The sequence below is a fragment of the Phalacrocorax carbo genome, chromosome 2, assembly GCF_963921805.1.
Source record: "Phalacrocorax carbo chromosome 2, bPhaCar2.1, whole genome shotgun sequence".
NCBI classification, from domain to species: Eukaryota; Metazoa; Chordata; class Aves; order Suliformes; family Phalacrocoracidae; genus Phalacrocorax; species Phalacrocorax carbo.
Window position 1 is genome coordinate 63518202 of NC_087514.1, and position 19305 is coordinate 63537506.

The window sequence follows — 19305 nt, forward strand, 5'->3', positions numbered from 1 at the left end:
CTGGGGCACAGTTTGTCAGATGGACTTAAAACAACTGCATGAGCATGGTAAGATTTCTGTTACAAAAATACTATCTGTAAAGGAAACCTTGAACAACCAGCTCAGATATAGAGACAGTCCTGCAGATGTCTAAGTCAGACATCACGTAACTAATCAAAACTAGGAAGCCAAAAGCCTTGAAGCCATTGGTCAGCCTGCTCTCAGGCATTCTGTATTTCAAACATTTACATGACTTGAAACAGAACTTTTTCCTTGGAAGGTACGTGGGTTCAAGAGGTAGGGGAGGATTTAAATTTCTTCTACTTAGTCTTCAATTTAAGAAAATTCTTTAAACTTATTCAGGAAAACAACAACAACAACAACAACAACAACAAAACAGGATCTTTGTAACCCCATACTACTAGTTTTTTTTAAAGAAATCCTTTCATTTCCTTCAATTTTGTAACATATTTAGATCTTTTTAATAGAAATAGATATTTTTAAAATGGTCACTCCATAGAAAGATCGATGATTTTTGTCTTGGTACTATTAGTTTTCATTACAATTTTTGGGACAGAAAGTGAAGTCTCTAGTGATATAATTGCTTTTCATTTCTGAATGTCAAGGATTCACATACTAGAAGTCTGGGAGTTAAATTCTTAAACTTAAATTCTCCCCTTTCCCTTTGGAACTAAAGAATACCCAGAAATGTATTTGCATTGTTTCTCATAATTTCATGATTTATTATATGAACATAAATCCCTGCTTTCTAGATCAAGTATTCTGACTGCAACCAGTAACACTTAGACTTTAAGGGTTTTCTTTACTTTTCAGGTACACTGGGTGTTCCCCATGAGCAGTGAGCCATACATATAGCCATACTCATGAGCGAAGTATGAGTATACTACTGTCTTCAGCATCTTCTAAGATCTCAGGAAAGGATGCCACTTGCTTACAGCAGACTTTCTCTGGGAGTCTATTCATTTTAGGAAGTAAAGGCCTGATCCAAACCCCGCTGAAGTCAATGGAAAAAGACTCCCATTGACTACAATGGGCTCTGGATCATGCCCTAAATCCAATCTCTTCGTTAATGCAGGATTAATAATAAGATGTATTTCCAGTAGCCTGGAGTACCTAAGGTGCCAGCAATTTTGGCTGAACAATTTCACTTGGGATTGCCATCCTGTGGAATTCAAAAGGTGAAGCCGAGGTCTTTTTCAGTGACAAGAAAACCTTAACTGGGGGAATTTTCAGTTCCTAGTTATATTCAATCCCACCAATTCAGTCAAAATCCTTAGGCATCCTACTGAGAAAACAGCCAGGACAAGAGAAGCCAAAGAAATATATGTTGTTCAGTGCACGCTTCAGAAACACAGTGTAGGCTCTGATTTGATCAATGAACACATGCATATTGATGCTTTTCGAGAGATCAGTGTAGAGTCTCACTACACAGGACAAATTAAAAGATCATAGCACAGTTAACTATATAGGGGTTTAGTTGTATTTCTTTTTAAACAGGCAAGGTGAGATACAGGGTTTCTCAAAGTGTTTTCCCAGTTTGCACAACAAAGCACAATCAGTTCATAAATAATGAAAAGTGGCAGAAAAATATTAACATTACAAATAATAAAAACACCCTTAAGTTCTTGGAACTTGCAGATGTGAATTGTGAATATTATATTAGTACAAGCTTTGACAGACAGACAGTAAATGGGTAGAATTACTATAGTGTTATTAAATCAGATATAAAAATATATCGGTATTATGATCAGTTTTATACAAAATAAAAATCTGAAACAAACATAGTTTGTGCTTTTACTGTTTAAAATTCGTATTTCTGATAAACCACTGAACAGATCAACCATTCCAAAAAATCTCTAGGGCTAGCCATTGCTGACATGTCATTAAATTGCCATTAGCAGTACTTATTACTTTGGTTATTTATACTGACAAGTACGGCTCAAAAGTTGGAGTTTCTTCTTTTTGTAATCAACTACTAATTGTTCCACTAAAAAATACCATCCAGGCTGCCATGAACTTTATAATAAAGACGTTTCTAAATTTATATTCTAGCACTTTAAAAAAATTCAATGTAAATTAAACATAATTTCAATAGGATTTACTATTAACACATCAGCACATTTACTGACCTATAAATGCTTGCAGATGTGCCACCATCCTCACACTAAGCCAGTGAAATTGTTCAGTTTAAGCTAAGTTTTGAGCTGAGGAAGAACTTGCTTTGCCTTTACTTTTACTTCAGATATTTTACCAGAGCCATTTCTACAATAGTTTGATGACTCAGATTTAGTTTTAAGCAACTAAAAAACCTACTGATAATTATACTAATTAATTTTAGAGATAGAGGAAGCATATCTTAAATCAATACATCAAAATATGCTGGGTTTCCAGAGGAATAGATTTATTTTTCATATGAGTAACTACAAACTTGCTCATCCACGGACTCTCTCAAAATATGAAAAACCTCAGGTTTGGATCCATGGTATGAATCACCTCAGACTCATGTACTTCTCTCCAAAACACCTGACTATTATAATAAAATAGTGTGGTTTGGATCTCTTTCTTTTCCTTGTTGAATTAAAAAAAAGTATCACATTATTATTTTGCTGTAAAATAAACTTATGTATTTTACAAATATTGCCAGTTTCTGTAAAAGAAAGATATGCTGTACAGCATAACTTTAATCACATCTAAAACTCACATAGTCATGAGTCTCATCAAGGAACACCTGATTTGAGATAGCTGTCTGTGACATCTCTTTCTTATTCTTCTCCATCTAACAAGTTCTGGCCAGATACGATACTTCAGCTTAGAATCTAGTCTTTAATAACACAAAAGCTAACCCAGTTGCAAGTCTTTTGAACAAATTAAGTACAAGGCCTGGTTTTAGCTTGACTCAATATCTTTTTCTATCCCTTTATTCATGTTTAAATTGATATCTAGTCAGTACAGTTTCATTCAAACCATAGCCTCTTAAACTTGACGGAGAACATGAAGCCTCCCATCACCTGGATGAGGTGAAAAAAGAAGAAAATTCATGCAGTTTATATGAAGTTGGCTGGAGCCCAAATAGACAAAGTTTCACATCTATTTGTTTAAATAAAAGGCATTCATTTGCTTTGATATGGTTTTCAATTTATTCAAGGATGTCCATTTATGGACATGAAAGGTATGACTATAATCAGCAAGATCAATAGACACCAAAGCTCTTTAAGCAAGGTTTAGCAACTGCTTGCTCAAGTCATGTATAGCTTGGCTACTAAAATTAGCCTGGGTCATCAGATTATAAATATCATCTTGATCTATGTCTCCCATTTCATTTAACTAAGCAAATGTTAAATTCCTGCCTCTAGAGTTTCACAGTGACACTGGCCAAAATTCAAACCCTGGAAGTTGTCCAGGATGTACAGTGCATAGAAAACATTCCCCATTGATTTTCAGGCAGAAGGAAAAAGCATTAGTCAAGATAAAATGCTTTGCTGCAGGGGATTTCACAGCACAATACTGTATTGAGAAAATATCTTTCTTGCCCTTACTACAGCTACAGAAAGAAACTTAAAGTGTGCAGGAGGATGCTCAAACACCTTAAACAGAGCTAAAAGCTAATGCCATGATGACATCCAATACATTGTTTAAGCTAGTTTTAAGGTCAACAATTAGACAAAGGTATTTGTACATTAAATAGATTTTTTTCAGCAGTTCTAAGTATTTCAATATACATCTGAGGCAGAAATTGCAGATCAGCTGGTAATGTTCCCTAGAGACCTAGGGAAATCGATAAACAAGGTCATAATGAATTCACAAGACAATTTTGTTGTTAGAAAACCTTGTAAGCAGCCAACAGTTTAATTCTTACAAGAAGTGGGAACTGCTGTCATGCATCTAACACCCTAGACTGTGTAATTTAGGCTTTTAGAATAAAAAAAAGTTATTAGACTTAATCACATTGCACGCCATTAGAAATAACTTCTTACTGACTTGGCAAGTCAGTAGATTGGGTGGGATTTTACTTTCTTCCCTTCTATCCCCCTACAGTGATTACAACCAAGTAAAACATTAATTCTTCATTAGTTTCAGATGCCCTACAAAGTTCTTCAACTATCATCTTGCATGACCCAATATGCTGTGTGTACCTGCACAGAAGAGAGATAACTAGTAGTTTTTGGCCTTGCATATAAGGCCAGTCACTAACTGTAGTGCAAAATCTTTGCTTAGACCGAAGTTATGATTTTCAAATACTTACCTGAAAAGAGGGCATTATACATTCATGCAAGTATTAGCCAGGCAGTACTACTGGTACATACATTGCAACCCAACAAGTACATGGTCACTAGAACAAATCTGAATGAAAATCAGCCAGATCATTCCCTTTCTCTTCCCCTTCTTCTCTCCAACACTCAAGTAAATATCTTCCTTCTTTACAGAAGCGCACACCAGCATTCAAGTATGGTTTTAGAGGTGTTGCTTTGCCCACGTCTCTTATCTGACTCTGTAGTCTCTGGTATAACATTCTTTTCACCTGTATTGTCAGGCATAGCAACCGATGCCACTAACTGGATCAAAAAGCATTACTTGTAGTTGTCACTGATGTAAAATAATAAGCACTAATCTGACAGGTTTAAAATGAAGAATGAGTGGATATGAATGTAATAAAGCTTCAGAAATGAAACCAACTATCACTAATATTAATCTTGTTTTCACAATGGACGTTCTGTGAAATAGAAAGGAGGTTTATGTTATCTGGAATGCCTTGATGAGAACCAGGATTCTTATTAATCAAATTCATTCTTTTTTTTTTTTTAATTAAAAGAGAAAAGAGAGTTCATGCTTGTTCTCATATCCCTTATTCGTCATCTCATTTCCCAATTCATCCTCAGGCAAGCATATTTGGTAGATTAGGCCTCCACTAGAAAAAAAAATATGTTCAGATTTTTCTTTCTTCAGAAGCCATCAAAACTGAAGCATACCCTGAAAAGTTTTAAAATAAAACAGCACCCTTTACCTACACACAAAAGAATGCTTAATTAAAACTTGATGAAGGACGGAAGAAAAAGCAATAACACAATAATAAAGGGCAGGTAGATGAGAAGGAAACATTCACCCTGAGATATTTAATATTTTAATTGGTTATCTGGAAGAAATAAGAAACTGCATGTTATGAGCCTGATTCTAACTTTGTTAACGTCAGTGGCAAAAAGCCCGGTAAGTTCAATGGGGCCAAGATGAAGCTTTAATTGAATTAGGAACTGACTTGGTATAAAATATGTTACACACTTCCCTTTATCTCCCCATTTTAGCACAAAGGAATACAAAGATGTACTAAAATCTGTCACAGAGGCAGGTGATTGAGTTTGTTTTGACCTAGACCAAAAGAAATAAGTACTCATGAGGAAAGTAACTTTGACTATTAATTCATTGAAATAACAATGCTGAACGCTGAGCTTTCCAACAGAAACTGACTGCCCTGCTGAAGTGTCTACAACCTGTCCTGCACTATAACCTGAGGTGTCTAAACACCCTGGTGATAAAGTAGCTCTATTTAAACACAATAAATATTTAACCCTTCTCTGAAAAAAAAATGTGCAGAATTAGTTGAGGGAAAAAGGCACATCCCCTTGTGCTTATGGTCCCTTTTGCCAGTCAGCACTTGCTCTAAGTTCACATGAGGTATAAGTTCACGTGAGGAGGATCCACCCAAAGAAACCTTCATTCCTTTTTACTGGATGCAAGACAACTTATCAGTTTTTACTGGTGAAAGAGAAGTAAAATTAGACCAGGAAAAGACCTTCATTTCCCTTCTCCAATAGCAACACCTTAGGCTCTCATTCCTTCAATTGCTACTGGTTGCTGCCACCTCTTTGACTTTGGTCATCTGGGAGAGTGACTGAGCTGAGAGGATGGGAGACTCAGCTGTCTGAGGCATATGTTGGGGAGCAGCACTTCTTCTGCAGGGATTTTCTTCCAGCTGTCAGAAGCAGAAGCTTCCAAATTCTGCTGGAATAACAGAACAGAAACATGGAAAGACAGGCACAATATCAGAGCCTCCCTTCAACTGGAAGGTTTCAGAGAGTGTTACCTAAAGCTGTGAATTCAAGTCATTTAATGGAAATAATTCTAAAACTCATCTCCTGCAAGTGCAACACTGGCTATTCTTGTGTAGTTTTGTGTTAAATTACTCTTGTGAGAACTATTCCTTTTCTGTTTAAAGACAGAAAACCCTTCATTAGAACAAGAGAGAAACTGAAGGGAGAGGACTAAGGAAGAATCCAACTCCTTGGCCCAGTGGTTAGAAGCCATTTTCTTTCATGTGGGAGACTAAGCTTGAAACCTCACAGATTTTATTTCATGAAAACTAACACAGATGAACAATCAACTAGTAATAAATTACAAGAATGTCAGACAGCTTGAGTCTGCCTCTCATATCTTTTTGATGGCAGAAAAATAAATACTTTTACAGAGGAGGGACTTTATTTACAGTGCTTTGGTTTCTGATGTACAATAAGGTTAAGGAATCCAACAAACCTCTAGAAGTTTTTCAGACAAGGCTGTTTCTTTCCCTACTCTCCTTGCAATGGCACAGGCTTGGGGAAATGCCAAATACCCATCATTCCCTTTGGCTCCTGCAGTATTTATCCCAATAAGGGTCCAACCCACGCAAGACCTTCTTGAAGCAAGATCTGGCTTTGAGACGTTATGTACCTTTGACCAGCAGTTTTTAACATTCATTAAGAGTGGTTGAAAGACATAAAAACCAGTAACAAAAGAACAAATAAAGTAAATGTGGAGTTTCTTTAGTCATGATCTGGTAAAACAGATGTTTTCTAAGCATCATGACATTTTAGCTGCATCTTTTTTTCCCCCAGCATACAATGCTACCAGCATCTTCAGAAAGTGAATGGGTAAATCTTTTTAATTTATGTTCATCATCATAGCAATTGAAATACATTTTGTAACGCCAAGCATGAAATATTCTGGAAATAGATGAAAGCATTTGTTTGTATTTCTCTGTCCAGCTTCTTTGTGTGATATCAGTCCAAATACTTGCAACGTTAGCTTGGGCACATTTGCAGTTTTCAGCAATCTGATGACTGCTTATTGCTGTCTGGGGACATATAAGCTCTTGTGTTCCTAATGGAGTATCCACATACCTGGGAGATATGCATACTAAGTGATGCAAAGCATGCCATATTAAAAAATTGATTGCATATGTCAGTATATACACCATATTTTTACAAATTAGTCTGTGTTAAACTCCACTATATGACTGGGAGGAGGGGAGAGATTCATGACTTCTGTTCAAACTTCAGCATCCTGCAAATTTTTAATCTAGAATGTATTTCCTGTTGCAAACAGCAAAGGCAAAGTGCTGTAATATTCTCATATCATGTTTATTGGATTTATGAATTTTATGAAGCTTCAATAACAAGCTTGAGGGAGGCTTGCATAAGCATCAGCATTACATGTTATGATCAAAAGCCTGTATCAGCACAGAATTCTCCCCAAACAATACATCACCCAAGCAGTAGATGTAGAGATAAGCACTACTATTATCCTGAAAGAAAAGAGACTGGATTATGCTTTGTTCTCCCTTGCTCCTTCACAATGCTTGTTATCATTTTAGACATCAGCATACGAAAAAGGACAGATTTGAGCTCCTCAGAAATAACTCTGCAATGCCTTTTCACTAAAAGTTCCTTTTCCAGGGTTCTGTGAATTGGGTCCTCGAATATGACCTTATATTACATCATTGCATTTTTCCCCATTTTTCAAACAATGCACTATGATTACAGTACTGGCTAGATGCCATAGCTATGCAATGTTTTGCTAGGCTCAACAGGAGCTCCATAGCCTAGTTCCCATTTCTAAATGATCTATAAAATACATAGAGCAGAGGAAGGTGTTGGAACTGTCTGGCTAACAGCTTTCAAAAGTATTTAGGAATATAGAGAGTTCATAATTCTTAGACCTAGATGAAAAAACCATAACTAAAATGTTAGCCTAATCCACGTCTAAAAACAAACCCCATAAACTCATTAGAGGATTTGCAAATTGTCCAAAAGGAACAGAAGTGGCTCCACTCCATGGTATGCTGTACATTAATTTTCTGCACAAGTGTAATAGTACAATGATATATTTACTTACCACTGTTGGGGTTTTGGATGTTTTTTTTCTTAGCAGCCTCCTTTGCTTTCCACTTTCTCTTGTATGTACTTTGAAACTGAGGATAATGGTGAAAATACAACCATGGCATAAACCTAGCTAGTTGGAACTTTAGGTTTTGCTTCTCTCTTAACAGCAGGAGGATCCATGTGGCTATAGTACTCAGATTGTTCTTCACATTGAGAAAATATATTAGCAGTCTTCAGATGCAAAGATTTTCGTCTTTCTTCTGACCCAGCCGGTATTCATCACTGACCAATGTCAGCTCCAAACTGGATAACAGTTTCTGAGAGGCTTGGAGAGCTTTAAAATATTAATAAATGTTGGGGGGGGGGGGGGGCAGGGTACAAAAATTTAGATCTTCAGAGCTTCATGCTCAAGCTAAACATCATTTAAGCCATGGCATTCAACAAGAGACACTTCAGATAGGTGTTTATCTAGGAACATGTCTCAAGAATGCTAAAGAAAATCCAAGCAGAATGATAGATTGTATTTTAACGTAAATTAGCTATCCTGTTATTTCTACTTGACTGTTAAAATATCAAGACAGATAAAGATGATGTAGATCTATAGGTAGGGCTTAACTAGACCAAGTTCTCCATTACCCGCTAACTTCTGTTATTACCACTATAGCTGGAGGTGGGATTTGAAGTGCTAACAAAAATGACAACAGGTCTTTCACGAAGACCATCACCTCTGAATAATCAGCCCATTTAGTGTCATCAGCAGGAGAGGTTGGTGAGCCCACCCTCAGAGGCCGGATGACAAGATCCTAATTCAGAAACTGGACAAGAGCCTCAGTAAGAAAAGTTTCCTAGTGACTTCACTGGATATTAACCCCTTGATAAGTAGCAGCTTGAAACCATATGCCTTATAACAAGGTAATCAAAGGGAGATGCTAAGTTTGGAGTATTTTAGGGCAATATTTACTAGGTTCTGAATCACACACCATACTTCTAAACATTTTCACTACCATGATCTACTTCTGTTGGTTCTTAAAAATTGCATTTATACCTCCTATTTAAAAATTTTGTTCATCATGATGCACAGATTCTACAGAAAGGAGACCGTGCAAAGTCTGCCTGACTGAGATAGAACCACCCCTCATTTTCTCAAACCATTAAAATGTTCTTAAATGTTCCCTTTCTTTTCTCCATATACTCCAAACAGATGTGTGTTTAAAACTTAATGCTATATATAGTTTATGCCCTTGTTGAGGTTTTTGTCTTTTGATCAAAGCCAGTTGAATAATAAATTCTTAGAGAACTAAAATCATGCAGAGCTTCCACACTACTTTCCTATTTTTATTTTTATGCTCCTTGGATCTAATAATTTTCCAGCAGCACATTAAGTGATTCAGCTAAACTCTAATGATATCTGATAGACTTTTTTTTAAAAAAGCTGCCTATTTTATGTTGCCACAGCAGTTATTTTTCCCTTTTGAGATAAGCTGCAGAATTTCAAGAGAGATGTCCATCCAATAGACATATACAGCGTATAAAGTTTGCATTACAAAAGGGGGAGGAGGAGTAAAACTAAGAATTGTAGCTGAATTTTAGAAGAATCACAGATCTGAAAACCCTAGCGTATATAATAATAATGTCACATTATCTTTGCTCCCTTCTGTTATGAACTGAAAGTTTTCCATGTTAATATCACTCTCTTTTTCAATCACCAGTATGATGGTGATATGAAAAAATGGAAATGCCATATTCATATTATTTCTAATAATTTAAGATTTAAGTTATACTAGCTAATGCTCTATATTTACCTAGATTGATGTACATTTTCCACCACCACAGTAAAAGTTAACAAGATCCTTTATGTCACTGAAGTTACTCTCAAATGATGGCACAAGTCTCTGGGCCTGGATCTTTGCCATGCAACGTAGATTACAGTTGAAGAAATTCCTCCCGCAGGCAAAGCTGTAATGTACCATTTCATTACTAAAGAGGTGCCAGATACACTCAGAATATCAAACAAAACCACCCCATGGATGTTTTCTACACCAGAACAGTCAGTAGAACGAGAGTGAAAAAGTTGGAAAGGAATTAAAATTTTCTTACATTTGGGAAGGAAAACTCAAAATGCAGAGACTTGGCTCTGGAAAAAAGAAGAAAATAATTCTTTCTGACCAAAATAAAGGACATCTGCTCCTTGTTACAGATTTTTAAACGTTAGAAATATAAATTGAAACAGGTATACAAATATAAAATTGTTTCTTCTCCTCAGCTGAACTCCATTTTATGATAATATGAAATTTGTTACAAAAATGTGGGTTAGGATTGGGTTTGTATAGTAACCAGGTGTTCAGCTGTTAGTCTTATAACTCTTAAAAATATTATTGCTGCATTGATAATTGGGAAAATATTATTTTAGATTTCTGGCATTCTCTCTCATTTTTTTACTTCCTTTTCTAACTTTCATAGGTCAGTTAGGTATAGAACGTTAAGCTTCCTTTGAAGCACTGATTTGTGAAACAAAGGGAAAGAGCAGCTCACCTATAAATATAGGTGATGATCAAAACCCCTCTAGCACTAAGCAAGAAATAATGAATGAAGCTCTCCTAGACCTCACTAGAGATGGTGAAAGGCATTCACTTTCAACAAACTGATTTTTCCTACTTAAAATTTTCAATGAACTCAGAAGAAAGCAGGATCTAGAGGGATTATATGAATAGAGCATAAATCAAGCCCTGCACTTTTATTAGCAAAACCTCAGATGGAAGATGTCTTCATTTACTGATGTAGTTGATGCAGCTAAATGGTTCATTTAACCAGACACATGTATCTAGGATCTGTGCAAAAAACCCCAATTATTTCTTTCTTACAATAGCTTCAGCAAATGCCATGGATGCCTTTCACATCCCACTAAACTAAATGCCAAGTAATCAATTTCCAATGATACCACCATTTTAAAAATAGTTGAGTGTATTTACTATGGGTCTCTCTGGAGCTGAGAAGGACAGACAAACTTAAATTACAAACTTAAATGGCCTAAGTAACTAGATACTGCAGAGCTGTTCACTCCATTTGGCAGCACAAGACTGCCCCTATAGGCCCAGTAAGTCCTCGCCTGCCTACATTTATGCAAAAGGATGTTAAGTCCTTCCAGAGCCCTAAACAGAATCAGTACTCACAGTTTTGGTATCCTGCTCCCTGGGATAAAGAAGGATTGCACTTCAGTCTTCCCTTATCTGAGAATGAAGAGATGCAATGCTGCTGTGTGGTGTTGGTCAGGCCTGTTATTTTGGGAACGAAATCTGAGCAATCTTGTTCTTTCCATTTTTTATCATGGGGTGCTTAGATTGTCTCTCTACTCCTAGTTACAATTTGTTGCTTGAAGAAGATGGAAGCTTCTCTTTTTTCCCATAGTCACCTTGTTGGCAGACTGTGGATCAGCACGACTCTTTCCTGGGAAAGAAAATGGAGGGAAGCAGCAACGTCTGCTCCTCCTGGTAACTGATGTTCTTACCTTGCTGATGATAGCTCTGCCACACCACTGGCAGATGTTTGCGACGCTACACAGCCCAAATGTGTTTTAATAGGCATGTGAGAAGGAGGCTATGACAGGAATTTATGTTGTGTGGAGGGACATACTAATATAAATACAGCATAGGAGAAAACACAGAAGCACTTGAAACAAAACTTGGTTGGACAAAGGTGCAGGTGTCACTGGGAGAAGAAAAGGGGTGGAAGTGAGTTTCTCTTTGCTGCACATTGAGGTACGGCTATAGCAGGAGCAGGCATGCCAACCCAGAGTTAGATGGCCCAGAGACAACACTGATGCACAGCCATTAAACTACAAATCCAGTATCCCTAATAAGCCCATACTCCAGTCCATTCCAATGCGTCTTCATAGCTTTTGTTGTGCTGCATAAATTAAAGGTAATTAAGATACGCTGCAATCACATGTTTTCATTTTGCTGCTTATAAGCAAGGTAAAGCTAAGATGGCTTTGAAGTGACAGATGGGAAAGAGCCAGGTGGATGCGAGGGTAACACAAGGTCAATGAGCTGGTAGGATTTCAGCATTTTCAAGGAATTTAGAGGAAAGAAAGGACGAAATACACTGTGGACAAAAACGAAAGGCAGCAGTGATAAAGATGTAAAATGATCGTCAAAGAATAAAGAGAGATGATGCTAAGGTAATGATGAGGAAGAGCAGTGGAACCATGAGTCCAGGACTTCACATCAAATGTTGAGCCAGGAGTGAGGAAATAAGAGAATTCCAGATCGGGTACAGAATTCTGTGTTAACAGGAGTTTTGAATGGTGCAGTTTTCAGCCTTTGTAACACTTATCTCTTCAGCTGTGCTCCCTCAGCTGGAAAATCTTTGTGGTAGCAGGGAGACTGGACTTAGAGAAAAGACAAGAAGGCACAAAAGGCCAATTTCTTGTTTGCAGAACAGTTCTAGAAAGCACAGATATTACAGATATCTTTTGGAGCTGGACATGGACAGTACATTTTTATTTGGTGGCTAAGGAATTTATCTGTCCTAAATATGTCTGTAAATTTGTGAATGGGCATGAGCAACAATCCTTCATATTCTTCTTCTAATTAACATACCTTTCTCTGTTTCTTTCCTTTGTCTGCCTTTTTTTTTTTCTGGTGCTAGCAATTTCTTTTGAGTAGGAAACCTTTCTACTTTCTCTTATTCCCTCCCATTGGTTACATCATTGCTAGGTTCAAGAGAACATCTCCAGCATAAAAATGGAGAAAAACAGAAGGACAAGGTACTAACACTTCTCAGAGCCTTTTGTTTGTTTGTTTGTTTTTCTTTAAGCTGCTTCTATAATTGGGAAGATAGAAAAGGTTTACAATGAGATGGTTTACAAAATGGACTTCCTGAGATTTTTAAATGATGCGTCAGAGAAGACTTTACAAACTGAAAAGGCCATATTTCCTGGAGTGCAGAAAAACAGTTGGGAGTGGTTTTTCACACTATCATCTATAAAAATATAGATAACGCTACACCCATGGGAAAAAGAAAAAAAAAGAAAGCAAAACTATGAACAATATGGCAATGCACTGTGATAACAAAACATCACCTTTTAAAAATATAGAAGAAATAATTCTACTGTCAACATGGCTATACATCACACACATTACACCAGTCAAACCAAAATGGTCTAGTAACTACCATTCTTAGTTTTAGCTGAAGGCAAACATGAGGTAAAATGCATGAAGCTAACACTACCAGCTCAGCTAATCCACAGCAGTTTACTAAGATGTTCTACAGAATACATGTAGCTGTGTTAATTTAACAAGCCAAGCTTTCATTCCATAAAGTGGAAAAGGTGTATTAGAATAAGTTAAATTTCACTTATAGTATGTAGCCAAATACCAGTTTTCAGTATTCTCTTTACAGCTAATTGAATTTTTGTGAACTTGAAGTTGCTTGAACTAGATAGTCTGTTTGAACTAGCTTCCTTGAACTCCTTTCTCTTTTTAAAAAAAGTGGCTTCATGATAATAAAAAAATACTCATAAGAAAGGCAAACTGTTTACTTTCAGCAATAACCCCTTTTATTTTAATATTTTGAGTTTTATAGATCACATTAAGATATCCTACTATTTTGTGATACCAACCAAAAGTTTTCTTTACTGTTTTCAGTATAGTGGACCCAGCTATTATTTACACTGACTATATACAGAATATAATTACCTAAAATTAAATATTTCAGTTATAATATTTTAATTGGGTTTTAATTTCTTGTTGTTTATTTTTTTAAATATTATTTTAAAATTTGACCCTGTTCCCCCAGTATACACATATTTTGTCACATAATATGGTGTTTTTGTTTAAGGGTATATCTAGCTATTAGAAAACAGGTTTCTACAGGAGTTTCCAAGATCAAGTAAGCATTACCATTCTCATTTTGTTTGCCCTGCTCTGTTTACACAGGTTTTTATGTTTCTCACTCATTTTCCCTGACACAATTAGGGTTTTTTAAGAAAGCAAGGATGTGCATGTAACTTAATTATTAATACCCATGTCTTCTCTAGTTAAGTTCTTTCAGTCAATGCTTCACTGGGAAAATCATAAAATGGATTTCATTGTGTGCTTGTCTAGGAGGGACTAGACCAACTTGATGTTTCAGTGGGATTTAGGCACTTAAAGATATAGCAAACTTAAAATCCAAGGCTTCAACATTTTTCTAGGTGACCAATATAATTAATTCAAAGCTAAATTCACATATTTAGATTTCTCCTTATATATTTATTTATACACTATCTCCGTTAGCAAATATTTATAAATATACATAAATGTGTGTGCATGTATATGCATTTCTTTCAGCAAGACTTTCATTCTTCTTTGATTTTATAATGGATGCATGGATGCATCCAATTTAAGTATGGATGCAGCAAATAACATAATATAGTTAAGAACGGATCATGAGATAGGACTTGGAAATATCAAGGGAAAAAAACCAGTGATAAAGTATATGAACTTGAAAAGATATACTGAACTGGGAATGAACTACTAGTGCATGCTAAAAAACCATGCAACCAAGAGATGACTCAATGATTCTCAACTCCTGCAGTGGACAGAGGATGTTTTTTGCAGCTAATATGTGATAATAAACAAATTCATCAAGCTAAAATCCAGTTATGTAAAATACGTTGCAAATATAGTGTACAAAAAAGGAGGCAAATACCTGAAACCCTTCTTCTTCTCATGTCATTCCTAACTCACATTTGTAGGAATTGTTTTGTAGAAATCAGATTTCCTGTATTTTTAATCATGTAAATTAGGTACTATATGTTTAAACAGCTGATATAGATCACCTTATATTTTATGCCAGTCTTTCAGGTTTTCTCTTTTCTCATCTATTTATACTTTGGAAAGATCCATGGAATTCTTCCCACTTTTTCAATAAACCTATCAAAATTTTTGTATAGGAAAACCTAACAGCCATGAATGACACAATATGTTTAAGGAGGAACTGGGATTGGTTTTGAAACAGAATTTGGAAGATAATACTTTAAATAAATAATAAACCTATGATTTAATGCATGGTTATCAAGTTCTTAAATGAGGGGGTTTTCAAATTTACATAATTGTGGCTTTTCAACCTACGATGTTTCCTTAATAACCTCTCAGGTTTGATTTTGGTGTCAGTTACTGAAGTTTATCTCTTGAATTATGAATATCATTTTATCTTGCATAAAGAAGTGGTTTATATCTGTACCTCTAAAATTGGATCCCAGCCATAACATTTGTATAACTGATAAAAATCTGCTACTCTGCTACTGAAGCAAACTTCCTAATAATTGCCATGGAAGTAAATTATTTAAGAGTACAGAATTGAAGAAAAGGTTATCACAAACCTTTTAACTGAAATTAGGTGATACACTTTATGTATTATGAATTCATTTAAGTCTTAAAAAATTAATGTATTTTGCTTTTCAGTAAGTGAGAGATGAGATACAGCTGATTCTCTGATTTATCTGGGTTTCAAGTTCCTAGAAGCTACATTTTGAGCTTAATCTTCCAAATTATGCAAGATTTGTAAATTTGATAAAAGAAAACATTGCCATTAAACTCAAGGTAAGAAATTATTATACATTGTTTTATGTATCTTTATATAAAAAGTTACAAGTAGCAAGCATATGACACAGAAATGGAACAGTAACAGCAATAATTGTGAATGCATGCTTTTTACAGTGTATCTAATAAAGGGATCTTTGCCAACTCAAATATTCAGTAACATACATGCAGGTTATTTTCTCAATGTCAAATTCAGTCATATTGCTAGATGCTTATCCAACAAACATTTCCACTGAAGTGATTATGAATGGCTAAATACCTGATTTCAATAAATTGTTCCTGAAATTGGGAATTTAACTTGCAACAAAAAGAAGAGAGAAAAAGAAAAAGAGAAATGACCGATAAGCATAATAACCAAAGTCTTATTGCCTTCTAGTAATTTTACTCAACACTGTTTGCTGAATTTTGTCATGATATGAGAATAGCTGGTCAGAGAGTCCATAAAACCTCTAGCTGGTGTTTCCAAGGACGATAGTTTCACATTTCATTGTAGCATGTTCAAAATCACCCAGGAGCGCACTATTCTCAAGCAGTCTATATAATGAAAACAATGTACATATAACAAAAGTTCAATGTAAATCTTCTTCCACATATCACACAACATACAAGTAAATAACAGACACAAAACATATCAACTGAAATAAAACTAAGATTAAAAAAAAAAAAGACAGTCTCAGTTAGGAGCTAATTTCTCCTTCAAGTTTGCCGCAAATCTCCAAATATATTTTAAAACTAAGGAGCACTTGGTGGCCAGCAACCAAATTACAAAACAAACATATTATTCTGTAATGGGAATACCTTGCTAAGGAAGTGAGACATGTCTGTACTTCTTAGGTTTTGATAAAGGCAATGAAATGAAATGAGAAACATGTCCACTCTCTCTTTCAGACAGCTGAAATAATTCACTATAGATTTTTCCACTCAGAGTTTGCATGACTGCAAGAATAGTTGTCTGAAAGCAAAACAAAGTTAAAATATGTTCTTTTTATGAGGAAAAATACAGAAAAATATTTACCTAGGCTATCTGGAAGCAATAAAAGCATTAATGGATTCTTTCCCAGTAAAAATGCTGTATACATATATACACATGTAAACATGTATATACACATATCTATGTTTGTATATATACATATATAAATTGACAGGCTAGCAGCTATCTATAACTTCATTATAAACATCTGATATTATGTTTATTGAAATTAAGTGTTGATAACAAATGATACAAAATGAAAAGCCTAGGAAAATCTCAGAAAAGGAAGTTTAATTTGCAAACTTGAACATTAGTGCTACAGAATCTCTAAATTTACCAGTACTAACACATACCCTTCCCCTGACACTCCACAAGGTTAAATGAATAAAATGAACTGAAAACAGATAGTTCCACATGCTCCTGGGTTGGGTTAGATTGCCAAGTTTTACATATTATTTCACATGCTGGGACTCTAAATTTTATTTCTGTAAATGAAAAAGTAAATGAAACACCAGAGCCATGCAAAGCGTCTGTCTTTATAATATGTTTGAAATTAAGATTATTTTTATCTAGGGAATGATTATAGTGCTGTCAAGAATAAGGAATTAATAGGTTTTGCTTAGTTTACAATGCTAAAGTTGTCATCTGTCTTTCAGTTTTCTCGGTATTCAAACCTGGCTCTCTCCATACAAGAGGACCTATAACTTGAGAGCTAGCATGCATTTTAGCAATATAACAAATCAAATGGAAAGCAACAGATGGTTCAATTGTTGTATAGGTATGTTTACTTACCTCAAGTTTGTCTCTTAGACCCTAGTTGTGTTGTACTCAGACTCATGTTTGCTTAGAGACCCAATGAGGCAGAACCTGGAATGTTATGGCTATTTCATTCAAAATAATAATGTTTGCATAGAAAAAAAGAAATATATGCATATAGATACTTAATAAAGAGTACATCTCAATAAACTGATCAATATTCATGAACTGATTTACATTGGCATGCAATTAGATTAAAATAATCAAATAACTTTTTTTTATTTTTTAAGTCAGAGAAATGCCTTAATGTGCAAGGAAATTATGGAGGGCATGTAAACAGTCAGAAGTAGTGCATAAATAATGCATGCAAGAGAAAACACAAATATATATAAAAAGTTTCTGTGTTCTTTTTCAAATAAATGATTCATAAATGTTTCTGCTTTTCTTTTTCTTTTACTTGTAAACTTTTAATCGTTCATATTTACAGTCATTCAAAGTGCAATATACAGTAGGAATAGCTTTTATTAAAAATATCATGCTTGACTACTTTTTATTGATTAGAAAGATTTCTTTTAACTACATTCTTATATGTAAATATATGAGTATTCTCTACTCACTACACTGTCTCATGTTGTAATCGATATATATATGTTACTATGACAAGCCAAGATACTGTGATTAATAATGGAACAGATACAGTAAAGTTTTGCATATATTGTCATTCATTATATAAAGGATAGTGATTCATGAGAAAAAGGGCTTCCTTACCCCAGGATTGTGTTTCTTATTATTGTGCCATGCATCAGAATGGATACATGTATTTTTTATTTATTCATGTATCGATTTAGAGACGTCAGACCAACAGTGGATGATACTCAAGGCCACCTCAGTTACAAGGAAACCACATGTATGTGGCTTTTTCAAAAACTAGATTCACACAATATCTTCTTTGGTTTTTAAAAATTGTACCTGTTCTCTGTTGACCTGTGTGTGTATGCATGCAGGTATGTGTAAAATAGTAAAAGAAAAAGAAAGATATAAAGTAGAAAGATAAAACTAAGGTACAGGATCCTTCAGGAAACAGGAGCAGAGATGAGAGAGACAGGAAGAGAGAGATAATATTATGGTATGTGCTATCAGGAAACAGAAATTTAAACCAGAAAGAAAGAAAGAAAATACGTCTTTACTGAATAAAGAGTGAATATGTTTGGGCAATCAAGTCCTTACACAATAGTCTTCATCAAAAATCTATTGATACTGACCGCTGAACAGCTTTATCATGTCTGGACAGCCTGTGACTGGTGGTTGGTACCTCTTCAATTTCGTCTATCTCACACGCATCTGCAGCATCTTGTGAGTAGCTATGCTTCATGACAAGGATATTTCTCCTGTTCATGGGCTGAATAAGTGGTTTTACAGGCTGGGGTTGTATTTCTGTCAAGACAGAAGCATCTCTTGTGCTGAGGTTACTACGGCTGCCCTTAATGCTAGACACTTGTGATCCACAGTGATGGTCATGAATGCATTTTGAAGATGATCTCCTCAGTTTATGATAATTGTCAAAGTCATCTGCAACATCAGCAAGGTCAGCTGTAGGTCCTGTCCCTCTGAGGGTGCATAACTCGTAATGAGGAGGCTCAAACACCTCCTGGAACACTGTTTGATCAAAGTCTGTTTTCCTTTGGACGAATTTTTTACGAGGCTGCTTGATCTGTACTATAACAGAGATAACAATGAGGATGATCACAATGCAAGAAGTCACCCCAATTATAGTCCCACTGGTATTGGTAAGTTGGTCCAAAAGGTTAGCTTTTCTTTTTTCTGTGTGACAGGAGGAAAAAAAAGCACAGCGTTAATTGCAGTCCAA

The 19305-nt window shown here is 35.4% G+C and overlaps 1 protein-coding gene across 1 annotated transcript in view; it reads right to left on the reverse strand.

The window, feature by feature from the left end:
- Positions 1 to 14529: 14529 nt before the first annotated feature.
- NETO1 (neuropilin and tolloid like 1) overlaps positions 14530 to 19305 on the reverse strand; it is a 70372-nt gene continuing 65596 nt past the window's right edge. The window contains exons 9-11 of the mRNA XM_064443103.1: positions 18701 to 19259; positions 17475 to 17549; positions 14530 to 16246 (exon numbers count right to left, since the gene is read on the reverse strand). Of these exons, the coding sequence (XP_064299173.1) occupies positions 17489 to 17549; positions 18701 to 19259 (620 nt within the window). The 3' untranslated portion in view covers positions 14530 to 16246; positions 17475 to 17488. The remainder of the gene's footprint in view (positions 16247 to 17474; positions 17550 to 18700; positions 19260 to 19305) is intronic.